This window comes from Cynocephalus volans, chromosome 12 (assembly GCF_027409185.1).
Source record: "Cynocephalus volans isolate mCynVol1 chromosome 12, mCynVol1.pri, whole genome shotgun sequence".
NCBI classification, from domain to species: domain Eukaryota; kingdom Metazoa; phylum Chordata; class Mammalia; order Dermoptera; family Cynocephalidae; genus Cynocephalus; species Cynocephalus volans.
Genome location: NC_084471.1, coordinates 20,260,572 through 20,287,814, shown reverse-complemented (window position 1 = coordinate 20,287,814; position 27,243 = coordinate 20,260,572). Strand labels below are relative to the sequence as shown.

Sequence of the window (27,243 nt, the reverse complement as noted above, 5' to 3'; positions counted from 1 at the left end):
GGAGAGGAGTTTAGATTTTAAGTGCATTTTACTTCCTCCATCAGTCTTTGCCTTCATTAAATCCCTAAAGCAATGTTTTTCAAAATTCTGATGCTGAAAGAGAGTGAATATCAACATCACCCACAGTGAGCTCAAATATCTTTCAAGTTTCTTGTTTTACCCTCAAATTCATGTGAACCACGCAAGAATGTAGAAGTGGAGAAAGAATTACTCCTTCAACTGCTGGCAAGTTCCCCTCTGGGAGAAAACTGTTTTTGTAAAGGAAGCAAGCTCTTTTGAGCATAGGTACAATGGCGGGGTGAGAGCAGGAGAAACCTAAATGGGTCTGAATAAACGAAGAACCATAATCCTGAGATCTGGCCAGCTGCAGCCCAAGAAGAAATGTTATGTGAGGCAAAAAAAGATTCCATGGCAGGGACTGTCACTCACCCATGAGATCCTTCCCTGTGGCAGATGGGCCCCAGGAACTTTTCAAGAACTGGGATGTCCAATACTCAGTCTACAACCTTCTGCCATGCTCTGCACCTTCTAATCCCACTCCACCTCCACACTGCTCTTCCCCCTGACCCAAAGACACCTATAAATGTGTCTAAGGGAGATCAGTGGGAGGCTGTGTATCCCCTTTCTGGACATGCAGGACAGAGGAGAGAGCAACTGAGATAGAAAGCCCCGGGGCACTGGAAATGAGCAGTAAGCCATCAGGAATTTGCAGGAATTTTGGAGGGGACATTGACTAGGGGAAAGGTGAGCCAATTTTACATGAATTTCCAAATCTATGGCAGATGGCAGGGGTCTTAATCTTTTCTGTGTTATGAGTCTCTTGGCAGTCTAGTAAAGCCCATAGAATCCTTTCCAGAATAATGTTTTTAAAAGCTTTTTAAAAACCCAATGTTGTATTATAAAAAAAACCAATGACCCCCCCCCCCAACACACACACAACCAGGCACACTGCTAATGCCTCAGGGCCCTGCCCCGGGGACCTGGGGCCTGGAGCGGGGACTGGATTCCCCTCCACACACAACCAGGCACACCACCAGTGCCAAGGAGCATGCCCAAAACCACCTCCATGTGGGTGGCCCACCACAGCCATCAAGTAACCACGACTGCCACAAACGTGGTTAGGTATCACAACCACCATGCAGATGGTCTGCCAGCCACTGGAGTGCATTGACACAAGGAGAGTCACCAGCAGAGATAAAGGAAAGAAGAGGATGTCTCTCTCCACAAAGCCCATTCCAGAGTGACAGAAGAAGCATCTGCTCTAAGATAATATTGAGGGACTTGAATACACCTCTCAGCGTTGGACAGATCATCTAGACAACAAATCAACAGAGTAACCATTACTCTTTCAGAAGGAGAGAAGAAATCTAGGGTTATCAGTGGTGGGAGGGGGGAGGGAGTGGGGATCAGGAGAGATTGGACAAGGAGCATAAAGAATAAGTACAATTTGTAACAATATATATGCTAGTAATATTGATTTGATCAACATATGTCAACGTTGAATCCCCAAAATATGTATAATCAACTATGACTCAATTAAAAAAAAAAAAGAAAGAAAACCAATGACAAAATTTTAAAGAAAATAAAGGTATCAGAATATTGGGGGGAAAAAAACAGATTGGTGATATAGCAATATATGTGCTTCTTTATTAAGTAATAAGACCTATTAGAAGGTATAATAATTATAATTTGAAGTGGTGATAAGCTTAAAAAATTGTGAGATATCTGTAACAAGTATAAGGTAATATGAAAATATCTGATTTCTACTGTGACGAAGTCATAGGTACTGCAGTTACCACCATTACTACTACTGTGATTTGTTGTCTGCAATCACAAGAAAAGAAAATGCTCAATTTCAATGAGAGGTTAGTGAAAATAAAGCTATAATCTTTTTTCTCATCTAAGTACATGAAACCCTTTGAAATTTACCCAGTGGACCCTTTGAGGGTCTGTGCATTCCAGATTAAAGGTTAGAACCCCGGGCTGGGTTGACTCAACTGACATATGGGTTAAGATGCCATAGGAAAGTGATGTTTTAAGTGTTTTGCCATCTAGAAAAACTGTTGCTCTGGAAATATTTGCCAGAATTTTGTTCTGTGGCTTTCTGTAGCCCAGGGCTCACACCAAGATGAGAAATTGGTCCCAGGAAAATGTCAGCAGAGGGGCAAGCTGACTCTCAGCGTGACAGTAAGGGGTGGGGAACACAAATGGAAAAAGAAAGAGAGCCCTCAAAGGAAGCCTATAGGAATGCCAGAGACAGACTTGGGAGAAGATGTGCCTGTTTGGCATTGCTGTACACGGTTCAAAGTCATTAATACACCCACCATCTCACAACTTCATAAAGCCCGATGTCGAAAGGCCCTCCTGCCTCTGTATTGAAAGTTACAGATAACAAAGGGGGAGACGAGGACACAAAACAGAGGGAGACTTTTTCATCAATATTCTTGCAGGGCTTATCTTGAATATATTTAATAACCAGTATGGCCTTCAGCACTGATCAGTCAAAATGGGTACCAAGCTCTAAGTGGCTGGCACAGACCCACTGGCGTGTTCTGACTAATAAAGAGCAGCTTTGGCACCTACAGAATGTCAAATCATATGAATGTATTATCAATTCAAAGAAATCAACAGAGAGTCAAGTACTGGAGATTCTACACACACCCACACCCTCACGTACAATGCATTACCTTCTGATAAGCAAAGAGAGCCACAAACTGTCACACCATCAGCCATTCTCATATTCTATCAGGCCAACTTTTTATATGGAGTCCTTGGCTTTGCATGAGACAAATTAAAGGCAGATTCCAAGAGGCCTATCAAATAGATGTTTTCCAGGAAAACTTCATTTAATATAAGAGGCCAACTGCTTCTTCAGAGAATAAAGAATAGGCCTTATGAGAACTATTCTTCTGCCAAGGTATTTGATGCATGCTGACAAGGTAATTTCTTTGTGGTCTCCTGGGTTTCCGTAAATTTCCTACTGCAAACTTCCATAATCAGAAAGAGCGCTTCACCCAGGGAAACACAAATGGTGCCATAAATTAAACATTCAGTGGACCTGTTTTTGTTTTTGTTTTAAGTAGGCTTCCTTCCTGTAACATATTTACTAAAAGCATATTATCAAATCAGCTTCAAAATTTGACCTGCTGACTTTTAAATTTCAAGAAATTTACGAACATTAGAATTCTCCTTTTTGACTGTACGGTTCTATGACCTTTAACACATGCATAGATTCTTGAGCCACCCCAAATGGGATAGAGGACCATTCCAACACACCCAAAGAATTCCCTTGTGCTGCCCTTTTGTAGTTAGATCCTTCCCAACAACCTCGCCCTTGGCAACCACTGATCTGTTTTCTGTCTCTAAAGTTTTGCCTTTTCCAGAATGTCATAAAATGGAATCATAAGGTACATAATCTTTCAAGATTCTCTTCTTTCACTTAGCACAATTCATTCATACTTAATGTTGTGTGTATTAAGGGTTCATACCTTTTCATTGTGAATAGTATCCCATTGTATAGGTATATCACTGTTCATTCATCCATTCACCCATTGAAGGACATCTGGGTTGTTTCCAGTGTTTTGTGATTATGAATAATACTCAGTGAATACTAGTTTATAGGTATTTGTGTGAATATAAAGGTAAATACCTAGAAGAGGCATTGCTGGGTCGTTTGGCAGATACTTTCCCCCAGTACCTGGCTTGTCTTTTCATTCTTTTAACAGTGAATTTTGCAGAGCAAAAGTTTTAATTTTGATTATGCCAGATTTATCAAGTTTTTTCTTTTATGGATCATGCTTTGATGATAAGAACTTTTGGCCTAACCCAAGGTCATGATTAGTTTCTCCTATGTTTTCTTCTGAGAATTTTATAGTTTTACATTTTACATTTACATTTTGAATTTATCTTTGTATATGGCATGAGGCATAACTTAAACTTTATCATTTAGCATATGGATATCCAGTTGTTCCAGAACCATTTGTTGAAAAGACTGTCCTTTCCATGGTATTGATTTTTTAGAAATATTTTATAACAATTTTTGGGTGTCTAAAGGGGACTTGAGATCTGGCAAGAAGTTTGAATCTAGAGGATTAAATGTTATCCTAAAGAAGAGAGAGAGAGATAAACACAGATCTTGGATTCTCTCCTACATTTTCTACAAAACGGATTATAGATCTGGATAGCCATCAGTGGCTAAAAAGTGAGTCATATTATCATATAAAGATTCAATAATGTTCCCATAGTGGTTCCAGGATCAAGGAGGTAAGAAAAGGGCTGATTCATCATGAAAAAGTTTCAAACACTTCCCCAAATTCAAATCCTATCTTTGCACTATATTCTGGAGTATTTTATTTATACTCTGAAATCAAGAAAGCTAACAATCTCTCTGTTCTCAAAATATACCTGTTACAACTCTGCTTCCTCGTTTTCCCAGTTTACAATTTATCTATGGATATGCTTCTTACAATACCTTAGATAGTCATTCGTAGAAGCAGTGGTCATTAGGAGAAGCATAGGATAGCAGGGCAGGTTTGGTGAAAAAATAAAGTTCACCATTAGATAAGAATTTTAGATGATAAAATTTATTTTAGTCTAGAAGTCTAAAATTAATTTTGTCACATTTATATGTTCATTTTCTTTATGACATTTGCCAATCATCCTAGGAGCTGGAAACTGACATCTTTCGTTGTAAAAAAAGAAACATTGATTTGCCATAAAGAACAATTTGTCTTGAAAACTCAAAGTTTATTTTAAAATTAAGTTGATCCTTCTTAATTATGGTCCTTCAAAGGAGTTCTGAACTTTACATTTGACTGAAGGCTGCAGACAGCAAACAGGGAATTATTATTCCTTTAGAAACTAGCAACATGACAGAGACAGCCTGCGGGAGGCAAGCAGGAAAGGCGGGCTATCATAGCACCCCAGGGTTTCATGAACCAAAGTGTTGTGAGAATTTGTTGGCAGTGATCTAGGGAAACTCTTCAACAGAGATTTGATTCAAGTATTTAATTCACTGTAAGCAACCAGCTACAATGTCCCTTTTATTTTCCAGATCTAGACTGCACAACCAGGAGCTCTGAGTGCATCTGCAGAGATTCTTCTCTTCCCCTCTTGCATCTGGGGAAGAGTTGGGTCCAAGTAGCACATTACTTAGGATTCTTTTGAGATAGGGTTCCAGGTGAATTTTATCCATTTATGATTTTAGGTGAAATGCATTCATCTAACTTTCTGGAATAATGTAAACCTAGAACGGTCTACACAGGTCCCCTCATCCCCCTCCATGAAGCAAGCCATCTAGTGCCATGAAGAGAACGAGAGGAAGACCAGAGGGAAGTTGAGCTCTGAGTCCCTGAGGCAAGCCCCTCCCTAGGCCCACCACCTGGGTGGCGCTTTCTGAGTTTCAAAAGAAATCCCAAACGGGAAGACGCAGAAACTTACTGAGGGCACTAAAGTAAGCTTGGTTAGAAGGTAGGCGCTGGAATCAGACATACCCGGGTTCCAATCCTAGCTCTACCATATATAAATTTCCCCTTGGAATCTTAAGATTCCCCACCTATAATATGACTATAATACCATTTTGCAACCACTATGTTAGTAACTAATTCAAGCAAAAAACCTCAATGAATCTGCAAATGATTGGATGAAAGGTTGTTAGGGAACAGAAAATTCACAGTCTCAAAGTATCACTCCAAAGATTAGTTATTAATTACAGAAGAAATTTCTTATTAATTATAATGGAGAAACCCATTTTAACAAAGTGATCACATTTAACGTCCGCAGTAGTGGAACAAATTGAAATCCTGTGCATTGAGATGTGATAAACACCAATGTGTTCCTGCCAATAATAAGTAACCCGATTCTGTCATGGATGAGGTCACAGTCAAATCTAAATTGTGGTTCGTTCTGAAGAACTGCTGTGGACTCTTCAAACATGTCAATTTCATGAAGGAAAAACAAAAGGCTGTGAATTCTTGTAGAGACTTGACAATGAAATGAAATGTGTGAACCTTGATTGCATCTTGGACCAAACGTTTAAAAACAGCTATAAGTTTATAACTGGGAAAATATTATTGTATCAATGTTAAATATCCTGAGTGGATGATTGTGGTGTGGTTATATAGGAATATGTCATTGATCAAGAGATTGCAGCCAGGCGTGGAGGGGAGGGAGAGATTGGAACAATCAAATGTAGCAAGTGGTTGAGCCAGTAAGTAGGTGTTCATTGCACTCTTGGACTGTTCTGCAAATTTAAATTTTTTCTAAATAAAAACTTGGGGAAAATGAGCATAATAATGAGGTTTTGTGAGGATTAAATGTAATAATGCATGTAAAGCTCTTGTAACAGTACTTGGCAAACAGTAAGAGCCTCATTAATATGGGCCATTATGATTGTGTGATCCTAGGGAATTCATTTTGCCTTTCTATGTCTGTTTCCTCATCATTACGACTGAGCCACACAATCCCATCAGATCTAGCATTCTAGGATTTTATATGAATCTGCCTTCAAAAAGTGATTGGGATCAGGAGAATCAATATTGTCAAAATGTCGATACAACCAAAGGGATCTACAGATTCAAAGCAATCCCTATCAAAATTCCAATGGCATTTTTCACAGAAATAAAAAAAAAAAAGTCCTAAAATTCATATGAAACCTCAAAAGGCCTTAAACAGCTAAACAATCTTGACCGAAAAGAACAAAGCTGGAGGCATCCTGCCTGATTTCAAGTATATTATAAAACCGTAGTAATCAAACCAGCATGGTATTGGCATAAAAACAGACACATAGACCAAAGGAACAGAATACAGAGCCCAGAAATAAACCCACATATTTACAGTCAGCTAATCTTCCACAAAGGCACTAAGAATACACAATGGTGTTGGAAAAACTGGATATTCATACATAAAAAATTAAAATTGAATCTTTATCTTACACCATATACAAAAATCAACTCAAATTGGATTAAATATTAAAACATAAAATGTGAAAGTAAAACTAGAAGAAAATGGGGAAACATTCCATGGCATTGGTATTGGCACCAATTTTTTTAATATGACACCAAAACCACGGGCAACAAAAGCAAAACAAATGAGTGGGACTACATCAAATTAAAAAGTTTCTGCACAGCAAAGAAACAGTCAGTGAAATGAAAAGGCAACCCACAGAACAGAAGAAATTATTTGCAAACCATACATTCAATAGGGATTGATATCCAAAACATATAAGGAACTTGTACAATTTAAAAGGAGAAAACCAAATAACCTGATTAAAAAATGGGCAAAGGACCTGAATAGATATTTCTCAAAGGAAGACATACAAATGGCCAAAAGGTCTATGAATAGGTGCTCAGCATCACCTGTCATCAGGGAAATGCAAATCAAAACCACAATGAGACATCATCTCATATCTGCTAGGATAGCTATTATCAAAAAATCAACAGATACAAAATGTTGGTGAAGATATGGAGAAAAGGGAACCCTTATACCTTGTTGGTAGGAATATACATTAGTGCAGCCATTATGGAAAACAGTATGGAGGTTTCTCACAAAATTAAAAATGGAATTCCTATATGATCCAGCAATTCTACTTCTGGGTATATATCCAAAGGAAATCATATCAGTGTCTCGAAGAGATTTCTGCACCCCCATGTTCATTGCAGCTTTATCCACAATAACCAAGATATGGAAACAACCTAATGTCCATTAAATACAGATGAATAGATAAAGAAAATGTGATATGTATGTATTGTGTGTGTATATACATATACACACATATATACACAGTATATATACAGTAGCATATATCCGCGCATATATATATATAGTCATGCACCACACAATATTTCAATGAAGGACCATATATATGATGGTGATCCCATAAGATTAAAATACTGTATTTTTCTGTATCTTTTCTATATTCACATATGTTTAGATACACAAATACCATTGTATTACAATTACCTACAGTACTGTGTCCAGTAACACACTGTACAAATTTTTAGCCTAGGAACAGTAGGCTATACCATACAGCCTAGATGTGTAGTAGGCTATACCATCGAGGTTTGCGTAAGTGTGCTCTATGCTGCTTGCAGAACAAAATAGCCTAATAATGTATTTCTCAGAGGATACTCCCATCGTTAAGTGATGTGTTACTCTCTCTCTCCCTCCCTCTACACACGCATACACACACACATACATGCACACATGGAATATTATTCAGCATTAAAAAGGAAGGAAATTCTGCCATTTGGAACAACATGGATGAATCTGGAAAACACTATGCTAAGTAAAAATAAGCCAGACACAGAAAGAGAAATACTGCATAATCTCACTTGTATGTGGAGTCTAAAAAAGTAGAACTCAGAAACAGAGTAGAAGGGTGGTTAACAGTGGTTAGGGGACTGGGGGAAATGCAGAAATGTTTGTCAAAGGATACAAACTTGCAGTTATAAGATAAGCAAGGTCTGGAGACCTAATATACAGCACAGTGCCTATAGTTAATAATAATGTATTATATACTTGAAATCTGCTAAGAGAGTAGATCTTAAGAGTTCTCACCACACAAAAAAAGAGGTAACTGTATGAGGTGATGGATATGTTAATTAGCTTAATTGTGGTAATCATTTTACAATGTGTTTATCAAGACTTCACACCTTGAATATATACAATTTTTATTTGTCAGTTATATCTCAATAAAACTGAAAAAAACCTAATTTTAAGAACTAAAATTTCATTGAAATGTTTTTAGCAATCACTTTCTACCACTTTAGTTATTTAAAAAATATTTATAAAAATATGGGTGCTTCCTTAAAAATCATTTATGCCTGCAGAATTGCTATCTTTGATAAAAGGATCTAAGTTCACTTACTGTCATTCTAATGAATCAGGTTAGCTTACATCTCCTTGAAATAAAAAATAACATACTGAAAAAATGAGCATCCATTTTCCAAGTACTATTAGGAGACTTGACTGTCTAGTGTACTTTTAGCTTTTTAGATTTTGTATTGTTACTTTACTGGCTGTAAATTTGTAAGTATGGAGTTCTTTTACTAAATATGAGCATAAACAGGGATGTTTTCTGGCAAGGAGTTAGAAATTTTGCTATTAGAATGTAAACATGGATTTAACTAGTTAAAAATGCTAAAAAAGGGATAAGGGCCCAACCCACGACATGAAGGTAACTGGGATGGCTCTCTTGGCATTGCATTTATTCATTCATCCATTCATTCAAGAACATTTATTGAGCCTCTACTAATATACCAGGCACTGGAGATTGAAAGGTAAATTCCCCAGTTAGTCCACATTTGGGGAAAGGAAAAGGAGGACACACATAAATTTACAATGACAATGCAGCATGCTAAGATGCCTTAGTAGATGTAAGCATAGGGTGTTGTTCCGGCCACGGAAGAGGGGCACCTGACCCAGATCAGGTCAGGGAAGGCTCCTTGTCTCTACCAACCTGCACCAAAATACTCCATTAGTGCCTGTGTTTCCTAGAAGTCAAGCTCCTGAGGACAGAACTACATGTCAATCATTTCTGTACTTCCAGTTCTTGGTAGTGCAGCAGTCTTGATGACTGGCTAATTCAGCAGCTCTTCCCATCCTTTTCTCCCTTGCCCATTTTCACAAGAGAGGAAAATCAAAATACAGACTTTACCAGACTAAAGTGAAAGTCCAGTAGGGACATCTGGGAAAGCTTTTGCTTTCTGGAGAAAATGGCAACTCCCCCTTCTTCCTGCCTTGTATGACGCCATAATGGCTGGAGCTGGGCAGCTACCTTGAGACTATGAGGGAGAGGTCGAGAGCTGCACAGAATGGGCAGTCCTGAATCATCGCACACCTGCATCAATGCCATCGATGCCCTCCTCCTCTAGACTTCCTGTTATGTGAGAAAAATAAACCCATGTATGTTGAAGATGCTGTAAATCAGTGTTTCCAGTACTTGAAGTCAAAAGCATTCCAATAGATTAAGTAGGTGCTCTAGAAATGTTTGTAGAACTGAACTCCTGGATATAAGTTGATTGTGTGGAATTGGCAGAGGGGTCAGAGTTGTAAAGAAGTAGAAAACTGATGAGAGAAGTCAGGAACAGAAAGCTGGAGTGAATGAACATATAGGGTAAGAGGCAGAGACCTGGGGCCAAGAGAAACCGGAGTGTCTGGGGCAGAGCCTGGGAGAGCATCTTCTGGGTTGACAAGGTTCTTGCATGCAAGGAAATGCGCCATAGGATGCATTTCTAATCAGGGTCGAGGCATGGGTGCATGAGAGGTGCAGGCTACCTGGTCACTGTCTCCTCCTTCACCCACTTCCCACACGTGGCTCACAGCACTGTGCACTTGCCCGCTTTTCCCCACCTTTCTCACTGCTCATTCTCAGTAGCTCCTATCTCCTCAGCTTCTAAAGGTTTGAACACCTGTGCACACAGTCCTTCATTTCTTCTCTTCTCTCTCTAAACTCCCTCCTTAGGAAAATTCATCCTGTTGCATGGCTTTGAGTACTATTTATATGCTGACAACTCCCAAATTTCTGTCTCCAGCCCAGATCTCTCATACAGGTTCCAGACTCTCAAATCCAACTGGCCACTTGGCATCTCCACTTGAAAGCATCCACGTGTCCAAAACTGAGCTCCTGATATTTCCCTAAAACACGCACGTCCCTAATCTTCCCCAACTCAGTTAATAGCAACTCCATTTTTCTAACTGCTGCAGCAAAAAAATAAACTAGGTGTTATCCTTGACCGTAGTCTCTCATTCCTCACATATGGACTGACATCAAATCCATAGTCTGTTTCTCATTCCTCACATATGGACTGACACCAAATCCTATCAGTTCTGGAATTTTCACAGCCTCCAGTGCCTTCACCCTGGCTCTATCACCATCATCCTCTGACTTTATTATTCTGCTTTTGTCTGCCTTCAGTTGATTTTATAATGAAGCAGCCAGAGTGTGCCTGGTATGAGTCAGCTTATGCTATTCTCTGTTCAAAACCCTCCCAGGCCTTCCTGTCTGTCTCAGAGTAAAAGCCAAAGTCCTTTCAGTGTCCTCCCACAAGATCTCACACGATCACATGGGCCTCCCGGCCAGACCTAGTCCTGCCTCAGAGCCTTTCCATTTGCTGTTCCCTCATCTGGAATGCTCTTCCCAGATATCCACGTGACTTGCTCCTTCTCTTCCCTCAGACTCTTAGTCAAACTCCCCTAACCCAACAATTCCTGTATTTCATCTCTTCGACAACTACCACCACCCAACACATTGCCTCCTTTATCACTGGTTTATTGCCTGCTCTCTAAACGACAGACTATAAACTCCATGAAGGCACGGAATTTTGTCTGTTTTGTTCATCGCCATATACCCAGCACCTAGGCAAGTGCCTGGCAACATAAGTCCTCAAAATATATTTATGGACTGAAGGGATGAAGTTGCATATCTCTCCTCTAGGAAGTTGCATATCTCTCAAACCTCATATGTTCACAACTGAAATCAACACCTCCTCCTATGGAAACTCCTCCTCTGGGATTCTCTGAGCATCCTCTTCAACTTCTCCCTCCTAAGTTCTCATTCAGTCACTGATTCCTACTAATCATACCTCCTTAGTGTTTCTTCAATCTACCTCCTTTCTAAATTCACCCTATCTCATCTCACCCACTTATTGACTCTGCAATAACCTCCCGCCTGGCCTTCCTCCCTCTAGACTTCCCTCTGTTATTCCAAAGTTTTCTTTTACAGTTTGGTTTTATATTTTTGGTTTTCTTACCCTTGATTAGCCCCAGTCCACCCCCACTACCTCTTTATTTTTCATGACATTAATTTTTTAAAGTCTACAAGCCAGTGTCTTGTAGAATTGTACTGAATGACTTAAAAAACCCTGAGCATCCCTTTCCTGCTGAAAGCCCCTCACTGGAAACCCACTATTGAAAAGTTAAAGTCTGAGCTTCTTAGGGCTCTCGGTGTTAAGTCTCCTGCCCATGCTGAACTGTTCCACATTTAGTCTCCACCACCTCCTTCAGGAAGCCTCACGTAATTACCCTGCCTCAGTGCTCCCCTGATGTCCTCTCCTGTCCCTAACCCTGCCCTCACCACACTGTTTTCTAATATTGTGTGTGCTTGTCCCCTCCACTAGACCATGAGATGACTGAGGACAGGGACTGTGGCTTACCTACCTCTGTTGGCCTGGCCTGCCCCAATGAAACTCATAAATGTATGTGGAATGAACGAGAAAGAGGAGAGAGGCAAAAAAAAGGAAGAGGCCCTTGTTCTGCTCTTCAGTCCCAAGGAGAAAGGGTTAGAACGCGGTTCACTAAGGAAGAAAGCCAGAAGGAGGGGAACTGTTGATGGTCCCATTCCAGGAATCAAAGCAGGGAGCCCTGGTCTTCTTAACAGCTTTCTGTTACCATCACAACAGGGAGCCCCAGGACGGTGTCCCTTGCACCTTTGCAAGCTTTCCAAGGCTCAGCGACTTCTGGGTGGCGATTTCCCCATAGTAATGAATAGTCAAGCTATTAGCATGAAAGAGCCTGTAGGCCTATGTTTAGGACAGCCAGAGAGGTAGAGCTAGGAGTCACTTCACAGCAGTGTTTGAAAGAGGAATTCCCTAAGCAGGGCACTGGATGATAGCATCTTCAAAAACAGGAGGCAAGAAGGCTAGGAAGAAAAGGATAGCTCAGAGAGTTGGTCTGAACCTGTGAAGAGGCTGGTAAGTCTTAAAACAGGGCCTTGAAGACCTTGCACAGGGAGCTGGTTTACCAGATGCCAGAGTTTGGGCCTGTGGCCAAACCTGGAAAAAATGTTTTGAGACCTGGCAGTGGCTAAGGGAATTAGCTGTGCCTTGGAAGAAAAGGCACAAGTGGGAACAACTCTTTAGAAAAATACTCCAAAAATCAGAGCCACTAAGTTTCAGTTTACATGCTAACTCTGATCAGTTGGTAGGGGCTTTCAGAATTGCTAAATTGAGAGGAAATCTAAAGCCATCATCAGACTTGGTTAAAAAAAAAAAAAAATTTTGCGACTGATTAATCACATCTGCCATGGGTACAGGTAGGGAGAAATAGGAAAGGACCTGGGAATCAAAAGGGAAGATAAAAGGGTGGCTCCTAAAAGGTGCTGTTGAATAACTTCAATATGAGAAGCTGTGTACATTAGTGGAACTATCATGGGCTTTGTCACTGGACAGAGCTGACTTTGAATCCCAGTTCTGCTCCATTTATTACCTGAGTAATGTTGGGCAACTTACAAAACCCCTTCTGTAAAATGGGATTGTTCTGCAAATTAAATAAAATAACGTAATTTAATAGGTAACACTTACTTAGCAATTTCTATGTGCCAGGCATTGTTCTAAGACCTTTACAAATATTAATTGATTTGGTTATCACAGCAACCCTATAAGGTTATTATCCCCAGTATACTGACTAGGAAACTGAGAGTCAGAAAAGTTCAGAGATCTGCCATGAGTCACACAACACAGCCAGGATTTACACCCAGGTGGTCTGGCCCTGAGTTCACATTCTTAACCACCTTAATAACTACCAGAGTCCACCACTTTCTACTGCTATGATTGCTGTCACCACGTGTCAAGTAACTAACATAAACTCTATGATTTAACTTGATAAGACTTGCATCCTTGGATATTCACCAGGGGAGGTATGAAGTATGATGTCCATAAAAGGAACCACACTGGAAACAAGTATGTCCAGAATAGGATAGCCCAGAGTGCGCTCCAAGAAATGCTAATTAATGTTTTGTGATAAAATTGTTCCAGAGTCAACTGTTTGGGAGCCATAGCATTAAACAACCTTAAGCAGATTTCTCTACTGAGGACTTCTCAAGATCTTTAAAACGTTATTATGCCTTGAGATCTCTGAGAGCATGATATAGTTCACAGAGCATATTTTCCCCCTTGAAACTTTGTTCTTCAGAACATTCTTTGGAAAATGCTGAAATAAAAGAAGCACTTAGAATCATGTTCCTTGGGAACTAGATATGAAAACTATGAGGGCTCTCGCTTAATGAACATGTCTTTCTCTCAGCAAGGAAAGAGGAAGAGCAAAGAAGAAATAAAGAGAGCCAGAGTGGAAACAGAGAGGTGACTGAAGGGAGGAGGGAAGAAAGCGGGGTTCTGCTGAGACATATGTGAAGATATGAGGAACATGTGGATGACTCGACTGTCAGAGGGAACACTATGTCAAAAGCAGGGGTGTTGCCAAATGCAGGATGTGTGGTCACTTTTGTCACTACCACTTCCATCATCAGCATCACCAGAGAAGCTAACCTTTCCTCACACCTCACTACTTTGCAGACTGTGTATTATGCTCTTCATTGATATTATCTCATTTAATTCTCACTTTACAGATGAGGAAATAGAGGCACATGCAAGTTAAATAATTCACCCAGAGTCAAACTTATAAAGCATATAAGAGGCAGCACGTAGATTCAATCCTGCGAGTCTCACCGCACAGCCCCTGCTCTCACTGCTGCATTGCACAGCTCTACTTCTAACTGCATTAGAGAGAGGACTAGAATTCCATTATGTAATATGAAAAGGATATCATACAGAAATGCAACACCAAAACACTTGGAAGAGAAGGAAAAGACAAAAACCCACCAACCCACCTGCATCACTTTGGATATTTGGCTGCACGGAGTCAAACTAACTAAAGTACTGATTTTTTCCACAACACATTCAGATGTTTAGATACCATCGTATTTTCTTTCTGCCTCTTTTTTACTCTTGTGTTCACCATCCCTTCTTATGTCTTAAATTACATGTCAGGCTTATCCAATGTATCACGCTAGCTCATAAAGTAAACATGACATTTTTTGAATGTTAAAAAGCATTTTTAACCCGAACACTGTGACTACTGTATTTACAATAAGCCTCACTTAGATTTCCACAACTTCCAGTTCTTTTATTGGGAATGGAGGCCCTCAGAACAACTTCCTAAGATAGATTCCAAAAACATGAATCACAACTCAATCAAATCATTTGTGGCTCAGAAACATATCTGCATTAAATGTTAGCATTTATCCATGTTTTATCTGACTGTTGATTTTTATGCCTGAAATCTGATGCAAATTGTAAATCATACTATTTGGGGGGTTCAGGAGGAATAAACCCAGGTCTGGAAAATCAGTTCAGGATGTGAAAAACTTGCACATCGAGTATCCTTGATTTGCTGCTATGGAAAAAAAAGGTTCCGTTGGAATGCTACAAACACAGTTTGTAGCTTCTGAAGGCAGTTTGTGCAAGACAGCCTGACACCTCTGATTTACTTTCTTGAATCTGTAGCAAAATAAAGGACTGCTGCGGACAGGCCAGGGTAAGATGGAAAGACTGCACACTGCTTGTAAATGTCTCTATTTACCTGGTGAATCGTGAGGGTAGGGCTTTGGGCTCCTCCGTCCAGAAGAGCTGCAGGGCAGAGCATTCAATTCGTGGCTGACTCTGAGCTGCTGCCCTTCGTGCTGCTTCGGCTGCTTCTAAGATCCCATTGGAAAGCCCAGCGGGCTGGAGAGCCCCAAGGCCAACATTACGTTTCCAAGAGACTATTCCTCCCCCACCCACACCCCCTTTGCTTGCGTTGACTTTGGAGCAGCTTGGGTTTCCTCCACCCCTGCGCGAAGCAGCCGGGAATCCAGTTGTTGCGTTGGCAGAGTGAGGCAGGCAGGCACTGAAACCACTTCCAGATGTGCTCGGCTGGCCGGCTCAGATCGGCCAGACTTCCTCTCGCAGCCTCGTCCAGCGGTCTGCGTGCACATCATGTTAAAAACAAGGCTGCTCTGGGGGAAGAGATTCAAAGAGAAGAGCAAATGCTTGGAGGATGAATTTCTACCACATGTTGGGTCTAAAGTAAACTTTGAAAGCGGAGAAATGAAAGATAACGTTCATACTGATTTTGAGAATCTTCACAGCCACTAGCTTCTCCTGAAATCTCCTGGTCATCAAAATGCTGCCGTCCCCAAATCGAAACCCAGATAACAAATGTGGTCTCATTCTACCAAGACAATGATAATGACAAAGGTTTCAAGATGGAGTGTTTTGTGACCAAACACGGAGACGAATCAGGCAAAGTACTGACACCAACAGCAAACTGTGCTGTTCTGTATTTTTGCCATTAATTCTCAGAAACCCAAGAAATGGTGCCAGCATTTTGCCTGAGGTCATGGAATTTATTTCTGCAATGGCCCTTATCCCTAGGTCCTTTAAGGAAATAAGAATCCCTTGCTTACTGCCTCTTTCCAATGTGGTGCCTTCTAGCAGAAATATTATACAAGCCACACTATAATTTTAAATTTTCTAGTGGCTGCATTAAGAAAAGTACAAAGAGGTAAAACTTATTTTTTAGTGATATATTTTATTTTACCCAATATACACAAAATATTACTATTTCAACACACAATCAATATAAAACATTCTTTTTTAAAAAAACTAAGTCTTTGAAATCTGGTGTGTTTTCTACTTGCAGCACGTCTCAATTCCAATGCTAAATTTCATCAGAAACACTTGATATGTATTTAGATTTCATAAAATTTATAGTTGAAAAACTAGATTTATTTACTCAGATTGTTCTAAATGTACTTAAAAGTTTTCTAGTAACTGAATTGAGTATCCGTTTTTCAATTTAATTAAAATTAAGTAAAATTTTAAATTCAGTTCCTCATTTTACTAGTCATAATTTAAGTAGTCAATAGCCAATGTGGCTAGTGGCTACTGTATTGAACAATGCTGTTCTAAAGCATTTAGTGGGGGGGGTTTCAGACTTGAACTTGGAGAGAGAGAGTATCCTGAATATCTTCCATTTGTGTAGAACTTTGAAGATTGCCAAAGCACCTTCCCATCTTCTATTTCATTTTGTTCTCACAACATTTCTGTTAGGTAAGTTGAGCAGCTGTTATTTGCCCCAATTTGCAGTCAAGTAAATTGAAGCTTTGCAAGTTGAAGTCCAACTTCCCAAAGCAAGTTAGTAATGAAGCTAGGACTGAAATTCCTATTCAGTACTTCTCAACTGTTTCCTTCTCCTGAGGCATGTCAAATACTACAATGTTTTTGCTGCAACAGTAGGGTTAAACTGCACTCACAGTCTTCAGTTGGTCACCCTTCAAAATCGAGTTGCCATTTGTGTTAGAATTATTGACTACCCTGACAGCATTCCCTTATAAACTCCTATCCTAAAGCCCTCACACAATCCAGCAAACATGTCCTTTTCCTTTGGAGCAGGCTTGACATTATGCTATTCCTCTTCTCTCTGGGCAAGCTGTAGCCTATTTTAAACTATAACTCCACTCAATGCTTTAGCTAACAGACAAGTTGTAAGGTATTTATTTGTATAAACCCTATCACTATTTTATTATAAAAAAAATTAATATAACTGCACACAAAAAAAATTACACCAAAATTGTAGAAAAATAAACATAAAATTATAATTTTTATACAGGTGTTATGGAAATACAAGTAATTTTCATTTCATTTTATTTCATTTAAGAACAATGTATTTCATGTTTCTGTCCAGTGGGATCTATTATCAGATTGAACTCATTCTGAAAACCACTCTTCTCACCAAAAGCCAGAAAAATACCATTCTTCCCTGAAATGGGAAGAGCAAGTTTTTGGGTTTTTTAAAATTTTTATTGAATCAAAATCGATTATACACATTTTTGGGGTTGAACATTGAGATATGTTGATCAAATCAATATTACTAGCAAATATATTGTTACAAATCGCACTTATTCTTTATGCCCCTTGTCCAGTCTCTCCTCCTCCCACTCCCCCCCCACCACTGATAACCCTAGATTTCTTCTCTCCTTCTGAAAGAGTAATGGTTACTCTGTTGATTTGTTGCCTAATGATATATCCAATACTGAGAGGTGTGTTCAGGTCCCCCAATATTATCTTAGAGCAGATGCTTCTTCTATCACTTTGGAATGGGCTTTGTGGAGAGAGACATCATCTTCTTTTCTTTGGTCTCTGCTGGTGACTCTCCTTGTGTCAATGCACTCCAGTGGCTGGAAGACCATCTGTATAGTGGTTGTGGTGGTTGTGGCGTGTAGTCGCTTTTGCAGTAGCTGTGGTTACTGTGGTGGCTGTGGTGGGCCACCCACATGGAGGTAATGTTTCCAGCATGCTCCTTGGCACTGGTGGTGTGCCTGGTTGTGGGAAGGGGGTCTGGTCCGCAGCTCCATACCTCAGGTCCCTGGGCAGGCCTTGAGGCATTGGCAGTGTGCCCGGGCTGGAACTAATTTTTTGTCCTTTGCTTACTTCTAAAATGGGGTAACTTCCTGTGGGGATCAGTACTTGAGCTGTGTGATTTAGCTAAATTGCTGCTTTGCTGCTGATTCCCTAGGGAATGCTTTTTGTGCAGCTCAGGTTTTAATGGTTGACTTATAGGTACTTCTGGCTCTCCAGAGACCCGGTGCGCCTAGGTTGTATAGAAACTCTGATCTGAGTCTTTTCATCAAACTGCACCCCATGCAATTCTGTATTCCTGGCCAGTCTCCTCTGTATGGTCCTTCACTGATTGGGGTGCTGGTCAGCTGTCCTTGCTGTGCCTCAGTGTTCCCCTGGTGGGCCCATATCCCCTACTGCCCATACTCCACACACTTCCCATGGGAAGGGCCATGTGCAGGTCCATGGTGATGACTCACCAGCTCTTTTTCTTCAGTTATTGTGGCCTCTTGCTCCTATGTGGCTCCACAGGAATCCTATTAGTGGTCTTGCTGGCCTGGGGGCCACCAAGGCCATCTTCTCCCCTGCTGCCTCCAAGCAACTTCATCCGAAGGGCACAGCTGCGGCTTTTGCTGGCTCCTGCTCCGTGCACTGAGCAGCTCCAGCCTTAACATGGCTGTGGCACGAAATGGTTGGAGCGGTTTTTTCTTCTCTCATCATGGCTTCTCTCACCTTCATTCACTCCATAGGTCTCTCCTCCTCTTCCCCTGAGCTCTAGTGGCCCAAGCTTGGCTGTTGTTGCCTTTTTATAGTTGTAAATTGGTTGATTTGTGGGAGAGAGTAACGCTGGGGACTGTCTATTCTGCCATTTTGACTGGAAGCCCAGGTATTTATCTTTGGTTGTGGCAAAGATACATTTTATGTATTGATCACCTCTGGGAAGTCAGCACAGGGTACTATGCTCCAAGTGCTCCTGCTCCAGTGCTTATTGCACACACCTAAGCAAAAGTAAGATCAACATTTCCTGGCTCAGGGTTTGCCACTACCCTTCCAGAATTATGTGCTGTCAGGTGAAGCAGGACAGTCCCTCAGACATGTTCCAAGATGTCATGGTGGACAGCATCCTGAGCCAATGCCTGCCCAGTCCAGTTTTCTCCAAAGATCATGTCATCTTCTCCTTTGCATCTCTCATCCACCTAACAGAATGCCTGATTCAGTGTAAGAGCTGTTGAATAAGTGGGTTCACAGAGGATGACAACCAAAGCCCCCCAAGAGGGAGACACAAAATTGAGATAATAATTACATTGTTTTCACAGACCCTGCCTGCTCTTTATATTAACTTTGATGTGGACCCGAATCTCTCTGGTCATTGTTCTTTGTACACTTTCTCCATGACCCCTATTGTCTCTGACTCCAGCTTCTTTCTCCTTTACTCCTGCATACCATGCTCTAAGGGCACAAGAGACTTGTTATCTATGATCTAGATTTGCACGTTGCATGCACAGATTCTTCCCTGGAAAGACATGAGAAAAGAATGAGACACAGGATATAAGTGACACTCTAACAATCCAGTGGCTACCAGCATGGGCTCTGGAGGTAGACAGACCTAGTTTCAGCTGTTATTTAACAAGTTACTGTAGGTCTCACCTTCGGTTTCCTTATCTATTAAGTGGGAAAACCTTTTGTGAGGATTAAAAGACATCATACATTGTAAAGTACTCAGTAAGGGCTCAACAAATGAAAGTTGCTGTTTAACAATAATAACATTTAATTGAAATTTAATTATAATATTTAATTGATTTGATTTCATAATATTTAATTGAATATTTAATTTTAAATTTAAATATTTGAATATTTAACTGACAAAGATATATTCAAGGTGTACAATATGACGATTTCATATACATATACATGGTGTAATTATTACCACAATCAAATTAATTAACATGTTCATCACCAGCCATGATGTATGTTAAATCTCCAGAACTCATTCATCTTATAACTGAAAGTTTGTACCCTTTGACCAACATCTACCCATGTCCCCCACCCCCTAGGCCCTGGCAACTACCATTTTATTTTCTGCTCCTATAGGTTTGACTTTTTTAGATTCCATACATAAGTAAAATCATATAGTATTTGTCTTTCTGTGTCTGGCTTATTTCACTTAGTATTATGTCTTCCAGGTTCACCCATGTTGTTGCAAATGACAGGACTTCCTTCTTTTCTACGGCTGAATAATATTCCATTGAATACAGTATATGTACACGATTTCCTTATCCATTCATCTACAGACACTTAGGTTGTTTCCATAGCTTGGCTATCATGAATAATACTGCAACAAACACGGGGATGCAATCTCTCTGAGATATTGATTTCATTCCCTTTGGATATATGCCCAGAAATGGGATTGCTGTATCATAGGGTAGTTCTATTTTTAATTTTTTGAAGAATTTTCATACTGTTTTCCATAATAATTGTGCCAATTTTATTATTGTTGAATAAGGAAGCTCCAAGGTGTGAACTAGGGAAAGAGTTGTAACAGTGATTTTTAAGTCCAAATGTGTTAAAAGGTGTTGGAAATATTGCTTTTGGCCTACTTAGTAACTTTTCTCTGCTTCCTTCCTTCTAATAGAAACACTTTTATTTGGGGCAGAAATGTGCCTAGTTAAAAGTACAGCAGTCCTCCCTTCTCCTTGGGGGATACATTTCAAGACCTCCAGTGGATGCCTGAAACTGTGGATAGTACCAAGTTTAATTTATAAATTGGGCACAGTAAGAGACTAATAGCAATAACTACTAATAAAATAGAACAATTATAACAACATACTGTAATAAAAATTATGTGAATATCTTACTGTACTATATTCACCTATTTTGGAGCTACAGTTGACCACAGGTAACTGAAACTGCAGGAAGGAAACTGCAGATAAGGGCGACTACAGTACTCACCTCCTTAGATGTCCTGCAGCTAGAGTGGCATGTGAGCAGAAGTCTGCTGTCTGGGATATCTTAGAAAGCTATTGTTTTCCTGGCAAAGAGCTGTTTGGTGTCCTTTGTCATTTCTTCCTGTCTGAAATCCAACCTTGCTGCCTGGAGGTGGAGTAGCTGCCTTGAAGCCCTGGGGATAGAAGGTCACATTGTGCTGTTGCATGTGGCCACATGACTGTATAGAGACTCCAGAGTTGAATCAGCCACAGATCTGGCAGGACACAGATGGCTCACTCCAGTAGGGTAATGGTAGAGACTTTTTAAAAAGACACTATTTCAAAAGGTGTAGTCAGTGTTAGGAAAACATGATTAAGAGATGGCACCTTGGGGTTAGCAATAGCAGGGAGCCATTACCACTGCTAGCCCTGAAGGGCAAGGGGAGAGAGCAGATTTATGGAGAGGGCTGCCCAATGAGAGCAGCTCTTCTGTTGGGATACAGCCCACCTGTGACGGTCTACACAAATGGGACCAGGAGGCGAATTATCCCAACTTGACAATCTCCTATTGGTGGTGCCTCTCACTGGCCAAAATCAACTGGAAGTCAAAGGGCAAGGGAGCTCAAGTGATATAATCCATTTAGGTCAGCCTCTCAAGACACTGAGCAGGTTGAAGAAGAGTGGAGAGTAGATGTGTACAAGCAAATGGAAAATATCCTTGTATAATGTGAATAGGGTCTCCCAGCATTGTGTCATTCAGCAGTCTGGCACATGCTGAATGTGACACAGAGCAAGAACACAGGAGGAGCCTGAGTCCCTGCTGGTCTTGAGGTTCACCATAGCAGCTGTGAACTAACTAGTCATGGTACATCTTGTTATGTGAGGAAACTAAATCCCTATGTGGTTAAGTCACTTTGGTGAGGTTTAGTTACACACCTGAGTGCAATCCTATGTGATACACTTAAATTTCACATGCATTTTAAATTTGTGGTATCATTTGTCAACAGCATGGGTATCTGAGTCATTATTATTCCATGTTTATCCTTATAACAGTTGAAAGTCAAATGTTCATCATTTCTTTTTGCCAACTGCACCTGCCTTGGCTGACTGTATTGCTTTTAGATAAGGTTGCAGATAAAATCTATTAAGGCTGATAAAGGAGGCTGGAAGGAAAGGAAGAAGCATTCTGTTGTAGCAGATAAATCACTGCACTGGATCAGGCTGACAAGCCTCTTTATTGCCTTTGTCTTCCATGGCTGGGCTCCCAGATCACACACATCGGCAGGAATTACAACAGCAACCTCAATTCCCTCTCCTCTTCTTGGTGGGGTTCAGTTGTGGGCTCTTCTCTGCTATCCCCTGAGCTGCAGCAATTGTTCCCGCACCTAAGTCTCTGCATCTGGCTTCCCTCTCTCCCATATGCTCTAATTGATTTTCTTCCTTGGCTCTTGTGCCCAGTTCCCTGTTCTGGTAACTGGGTTAGTTTCTACCTGGCCTACAGCCCTGCCTTGCTCTTGCCAGATGACCTCTCCATGCCTTGGCCACAGCTCTGGCAAAGATCCATGGCTGGAGCCCTGCAATATGTGAACAGACCTCTCACACGCCATCTGTTTCCTTCATCTCAGAAACAGTGCCAGCCCAGGCTCTCTGTTTTGAGTTCTGCCCACCTGCTAGCACTCCTCAAAACCTCTTCTCAGACTTCTGCCAATAATCCCTTGGCCTGAGCCCTCAATTGAGATTAAGGTATCCCTTGGACATTGCAGTTTAAACTCTTGGCTGAAAACACAGCACTGTCTGCCACCTCTAGCACCAGTCCCTTGCTCTAGGGCTGACTCCTCAGTGGCCTGTAGCTCTGGAGAAAAAGTAGACATAATAGTAACACAATGAAAATGATGATGATGATGATGATTGATAGAAATAAAACATTTACTACTTACTAAATGGTAACTCCATGCCAGGCACTGCATAAGTACAGCATAATCCTTGCTTTGCATGGCACCAGCACAAATTTCAATTACCACTGTTTAGATAAATAACATCAGTCCCCCAACAACACAGTTCAAATTTCAGTTACCATAGTATAATAACTGTGAACAGTTGCATAAATACAATCTTTGCTGCTAGGTTTTCAGTCCACAAAATTACTACGCAAATAGCAGACGCACACCATGATAAGGGACCTAGCACATCACTTCACAGTCCATCGATGATTAGTCACTGGACATCTGCTGTTCAGTTTATGCACAGACAGCAAAGCATGTAGTTGTGTTGCCTCCTTATCTCCAAGTGACATTTACAAAAATGGATAATAGAACTTGCTAATAAAAAGAAAAGTGAAAAAAAGAAACAAAAAGTGATGATGGTGGAAGTATGTTTAAATCAAAGGTCAATGGAGTTATAGAAGAAATGGGTAGCCATGGGAATGTTGACACTTCCACTGTTCAACTCCAGGTGAGCAGCCAGAAGAACTTAGCAAAGGTGAGGAAATGAGCATAAGTGAGGAAAGAGGTTGTGGCGAAAAGGATGAAGATGTTCCAGAGGAAGTAACATGTGCAAGAAATTTACCTTAAAGGAACTCTCAAAGATATTGCATGACATTGAAAGCACAAAGAATAAGATATGGGAAGTTGACCCAAACTTAGAAAGGATTGTGATAATTTGCCTCAGCATAGAAAAGATGCTCACTCCCTATAGTAAGTTATATGACAAGAAGGTAAGCAATGTCCAAGCTACTCACAATAAGCTTTATACAAAGAAATAAAACACATTAATTCTCAATATTTCCAATGTTTTATAGTATAATAAATAAATATTAGGTTTACTAATTTTTTCATTTCCCTATACATTTCTAACCAATAATATTTTGACAAAAGTTTATAAATATCACAAAATCATTGTAATTTTCCCATTGATAATGAAGATCAGTTTACAGGGTTTTAGCTTGCATGATCATTTTTATAAATCTGCATTATATGCAAAATGAAGACTGCCTTAAGTTTACATGTATTAACTCATTTAATCTTCAAAATATCTCTAAGAAATAGATTCTGTAATTAAATGCATTTTATAGACAAAGAATCTGGGGTTAAAAGACGATAAATAATTTGACTAAGGCAACACAGCTGGTAAATGGTCAAACCTACTGGATCCTAAAGCCAATGATCTGAACCTCTGTGCTATATAGTGAGTTCAGGTCTATGACTCTGATGGGTCAGAAAGGAGACAAAGTAGTGAGAGATAAAGGTACCTTCCCCAACATATACTTCAAAAGACTAGAGTAGCACTGTCCAAGGGAGCTTTCTGCTTTCTATAATACAGTAGTCCCCCCTTATCCACAGGGGATATGTTCCAAGACCCCCAGTGGATGTCTGAAATTGCGGATAGTACCAAACCCCATATATACCATGTTTTTCTGATCTGATAGCAGAGCCAGTTACTAAGTGACTAATGGGTGGGTAGCTGTACAGTGTGGATATGCTTGTACGAAGGGATGATTTACATCCAGGGCAGGATGGTGTGGGATAGTGTGAGATTTCATCACACTACTTAGAACAGCAAGCAATTTAAAACTTATGAATTATTTCTGGAATTTCCCACTTAATATTTTCAGACTGCTGTTGACTGCAGGTAAGTATAACCATGGAGAGTGAAACCATAGATAAGGGAGGACTATGTATATATATAGAATATATATTTATATAATCTATAATCTGTACTATAGAATATACATATTCAACGATAGTATACATGTAAATATACAGTGTATTTCAGAATTCTCCTTTTCTTGATCCTCTAGGGTCTTGATCCATCAAGTTTCAACTCTTCCTGAGGCAGGCCTGGTTGATTATTTCAACCAACTGTCATTTCCAACCTTCTCCCTGCCTGCCTGTCATTATTGAGGCTGGGGAAAAGAAGAAAACCTCAAACAAATCGACAACCACTTCCCCAGACTACTATACCCACCTTCCTTGCAAGATGACCCCTAGTGTCTGCTCTGGTCTTTCTCGGTCACAGAATCTTGACTATTAGCAGAGTACATGGCCACTCTAAATAAAAACTACATTTTCTCAAACCTTCTCCAACTTGCTGTGGGCTGTGACTAAATACTGACTTACAAGATGTAAGCAGAAGTAATGTGTATAATTCCAGAATGTGTTCTGTAGGAGGACACATTCCTTTCCCTTATTCTTTTCTGCTGGCTGGAATGTAGATGTGATAGCTAGAGCTGGAGCATCCATCTTGAACCATGTGGTGGATGGAGCCTAAGTTCCCGAGAACTTAGCAAAGGAGAGCTGTCATGCTAGCTTTGGACTGCAACCTCCAAAATTCATTTACATGGAAAACATGTAAACATAAACTTTAAAAGCTGCTAGTATTTTGGCATTTCTGTCACTACAGTTAACATAATCTTAATATACCAAACGATCCAGTTCTGACCAATGAAACTTAAGGGCAAGTATGTTGGGTGGCTTCTGGGCAAGATGCTATTCCTCCTTGTGAGAGGAGAGTTCTATCTCCCCATCCTGGCCCTCCTCCTGCTTCCTGCTTTTCAGCATGGCTGTGTGAGAACACAATGTCCAGAGCTGCACCAGCCTTCTTATGATCATAAAGGATAGGTCAAGAGAAATTCAGAGCCATTAACCCAGAACTGTGACACCAATGAGCTGCTGAACTAACCCTGGACATACCTCCCTCTGATTTCTTGTGCAACTCAATTAAGAACTTTACCATTTAGCCCCTAGGGGTTGGCTATTCTGCTACTTGCGGAAGAAAGCATTTCCAGATGACACATTCTCTATTGCTCCTCTACTCTTTTCTTTTCAACTGGATCCTTCTTCTGGGCCTACCATCATGCTCAAGTCTTACCATCCAAAATAATAGCAACATACACCGTATCCATCTTTCTCCTCCAGCCACTATTCTTCTTTTCCTTTCATGGCCAAGTCTCTGTAAAGGGTAGACTATACATGTTATCTGCACTTTCTTGCTTGTTATTCATTATTTGATACTCTCTGGCATCCCCACCCTCCCACTCCACCATGTAGTAATCTAGGCCACTAATAACCTCCTAATTTGCAAATCCAACCGATGCTTCTTCATCCTCTTCTTACTTAAACTGTCTATGGCTTTCGGCTTTGATAACCACTTCCACCCCTGTGAAACCCCCTGCGCCTGTGGCTTCTTCGACAACACCCTCACCCAGTTCCCTTTTGACCTCTCTGACTACTCATTCTCCATTTCTTTCATGAGTGCCTCCCCTGTCTACCTCCTACATATTGGCTTCTTCAGGGCACTATTCGCTCTCCCTCTTCCCTTCCCTTTCTCCTCTCTCCTCCTAGGTCGTTGCTTCCATTCCTGTAATTTCAAAATTGAAGGGAGCTTTCTTGAGAATCAGGGACCTATTTTAGACTCTTCACTTAAAGAAAGATGAGTCAAAGCTGCTCTGGTAAAGTATCTTTCCCATTGGATTAAGCACTTTGTCATAGATTGAACTGTGTCCCCACAAAAGTTTTATTTTTTATTTGAAGATCAATAGTATGTTTGCAACTTTTAATTTTTCCCTTAATCTTTTGCTATAAGGGCATTAGAAAAAACTACCATTTAAGCACTAAACTCTCAGAACAAGTACAATCATTTAGATAGATACTTGGGGTTTTATGAAAAACCAACTTTTCCAGTTTTGTTTCAGATCCGTAAAAACTTTATAACAGAAACATTTAAGAGTTCATGTTATGCATGTGACAAAGAAAAATATTAATACATAAACACTCATGGCCTCTTTTCTTTGTTCACAGATATCGTCCCCTCCCTTTCCAAATTCGCTTTGGACATATTATGAAATCAGGGTGACAATCAGCTAGAGGGAGAATTTAAGAATCAGAAGCTGGGATGAATAGTGAGAATTCCTTTTTAAAAAGGTAGAGAATTATCTCTCAAAAGAAAGCTTAGGTGGATGAGAAGGTAGAGAAGCGTGCTTAGGTTTGAGGGAGTTGAGGGGAGGGTGAGCTAGGTATATGAGAGGAATTGAAAATGATAAGAGATGAGGGAAGACACTTTAGGAAGTTTGCTGTACACTGTGTGTATTCCCCATTTAGTACGTTCTTCGGAATCTGAGGTAGAGATTTAAATTGCTTTCAATTGTTCCCTCTCCCCCCGCTGGATTTGTA

The 27,243-nt window shown here is 40.4% G+C and overlaps 1 protein-coding gene across 1 annotated transcript in view; it reads left to right on the top strand.

Annotated features, from left to right (window-relative positions):
• Positions 1-24,959, top strand: part of TDG (thymine DNA glycosylase) — a 69,899-nt gene extending 44,940 nt beyond the window's left edge. The window contains exon 10 of the mRNA XM_063075229.1: positions 24,873-24,959. Coding sequence (XP_062931299.1) covers positions 24,873-24,880 — 8 coding nt within the window. The 3' untranslated portion in view covers positions 24,881-24,959. The remainder of the gene's footprint in view (positions 1-24,872) is intronic.
• Positions 24,960-27,243: the final 2,284 nt, after the last annotated feature.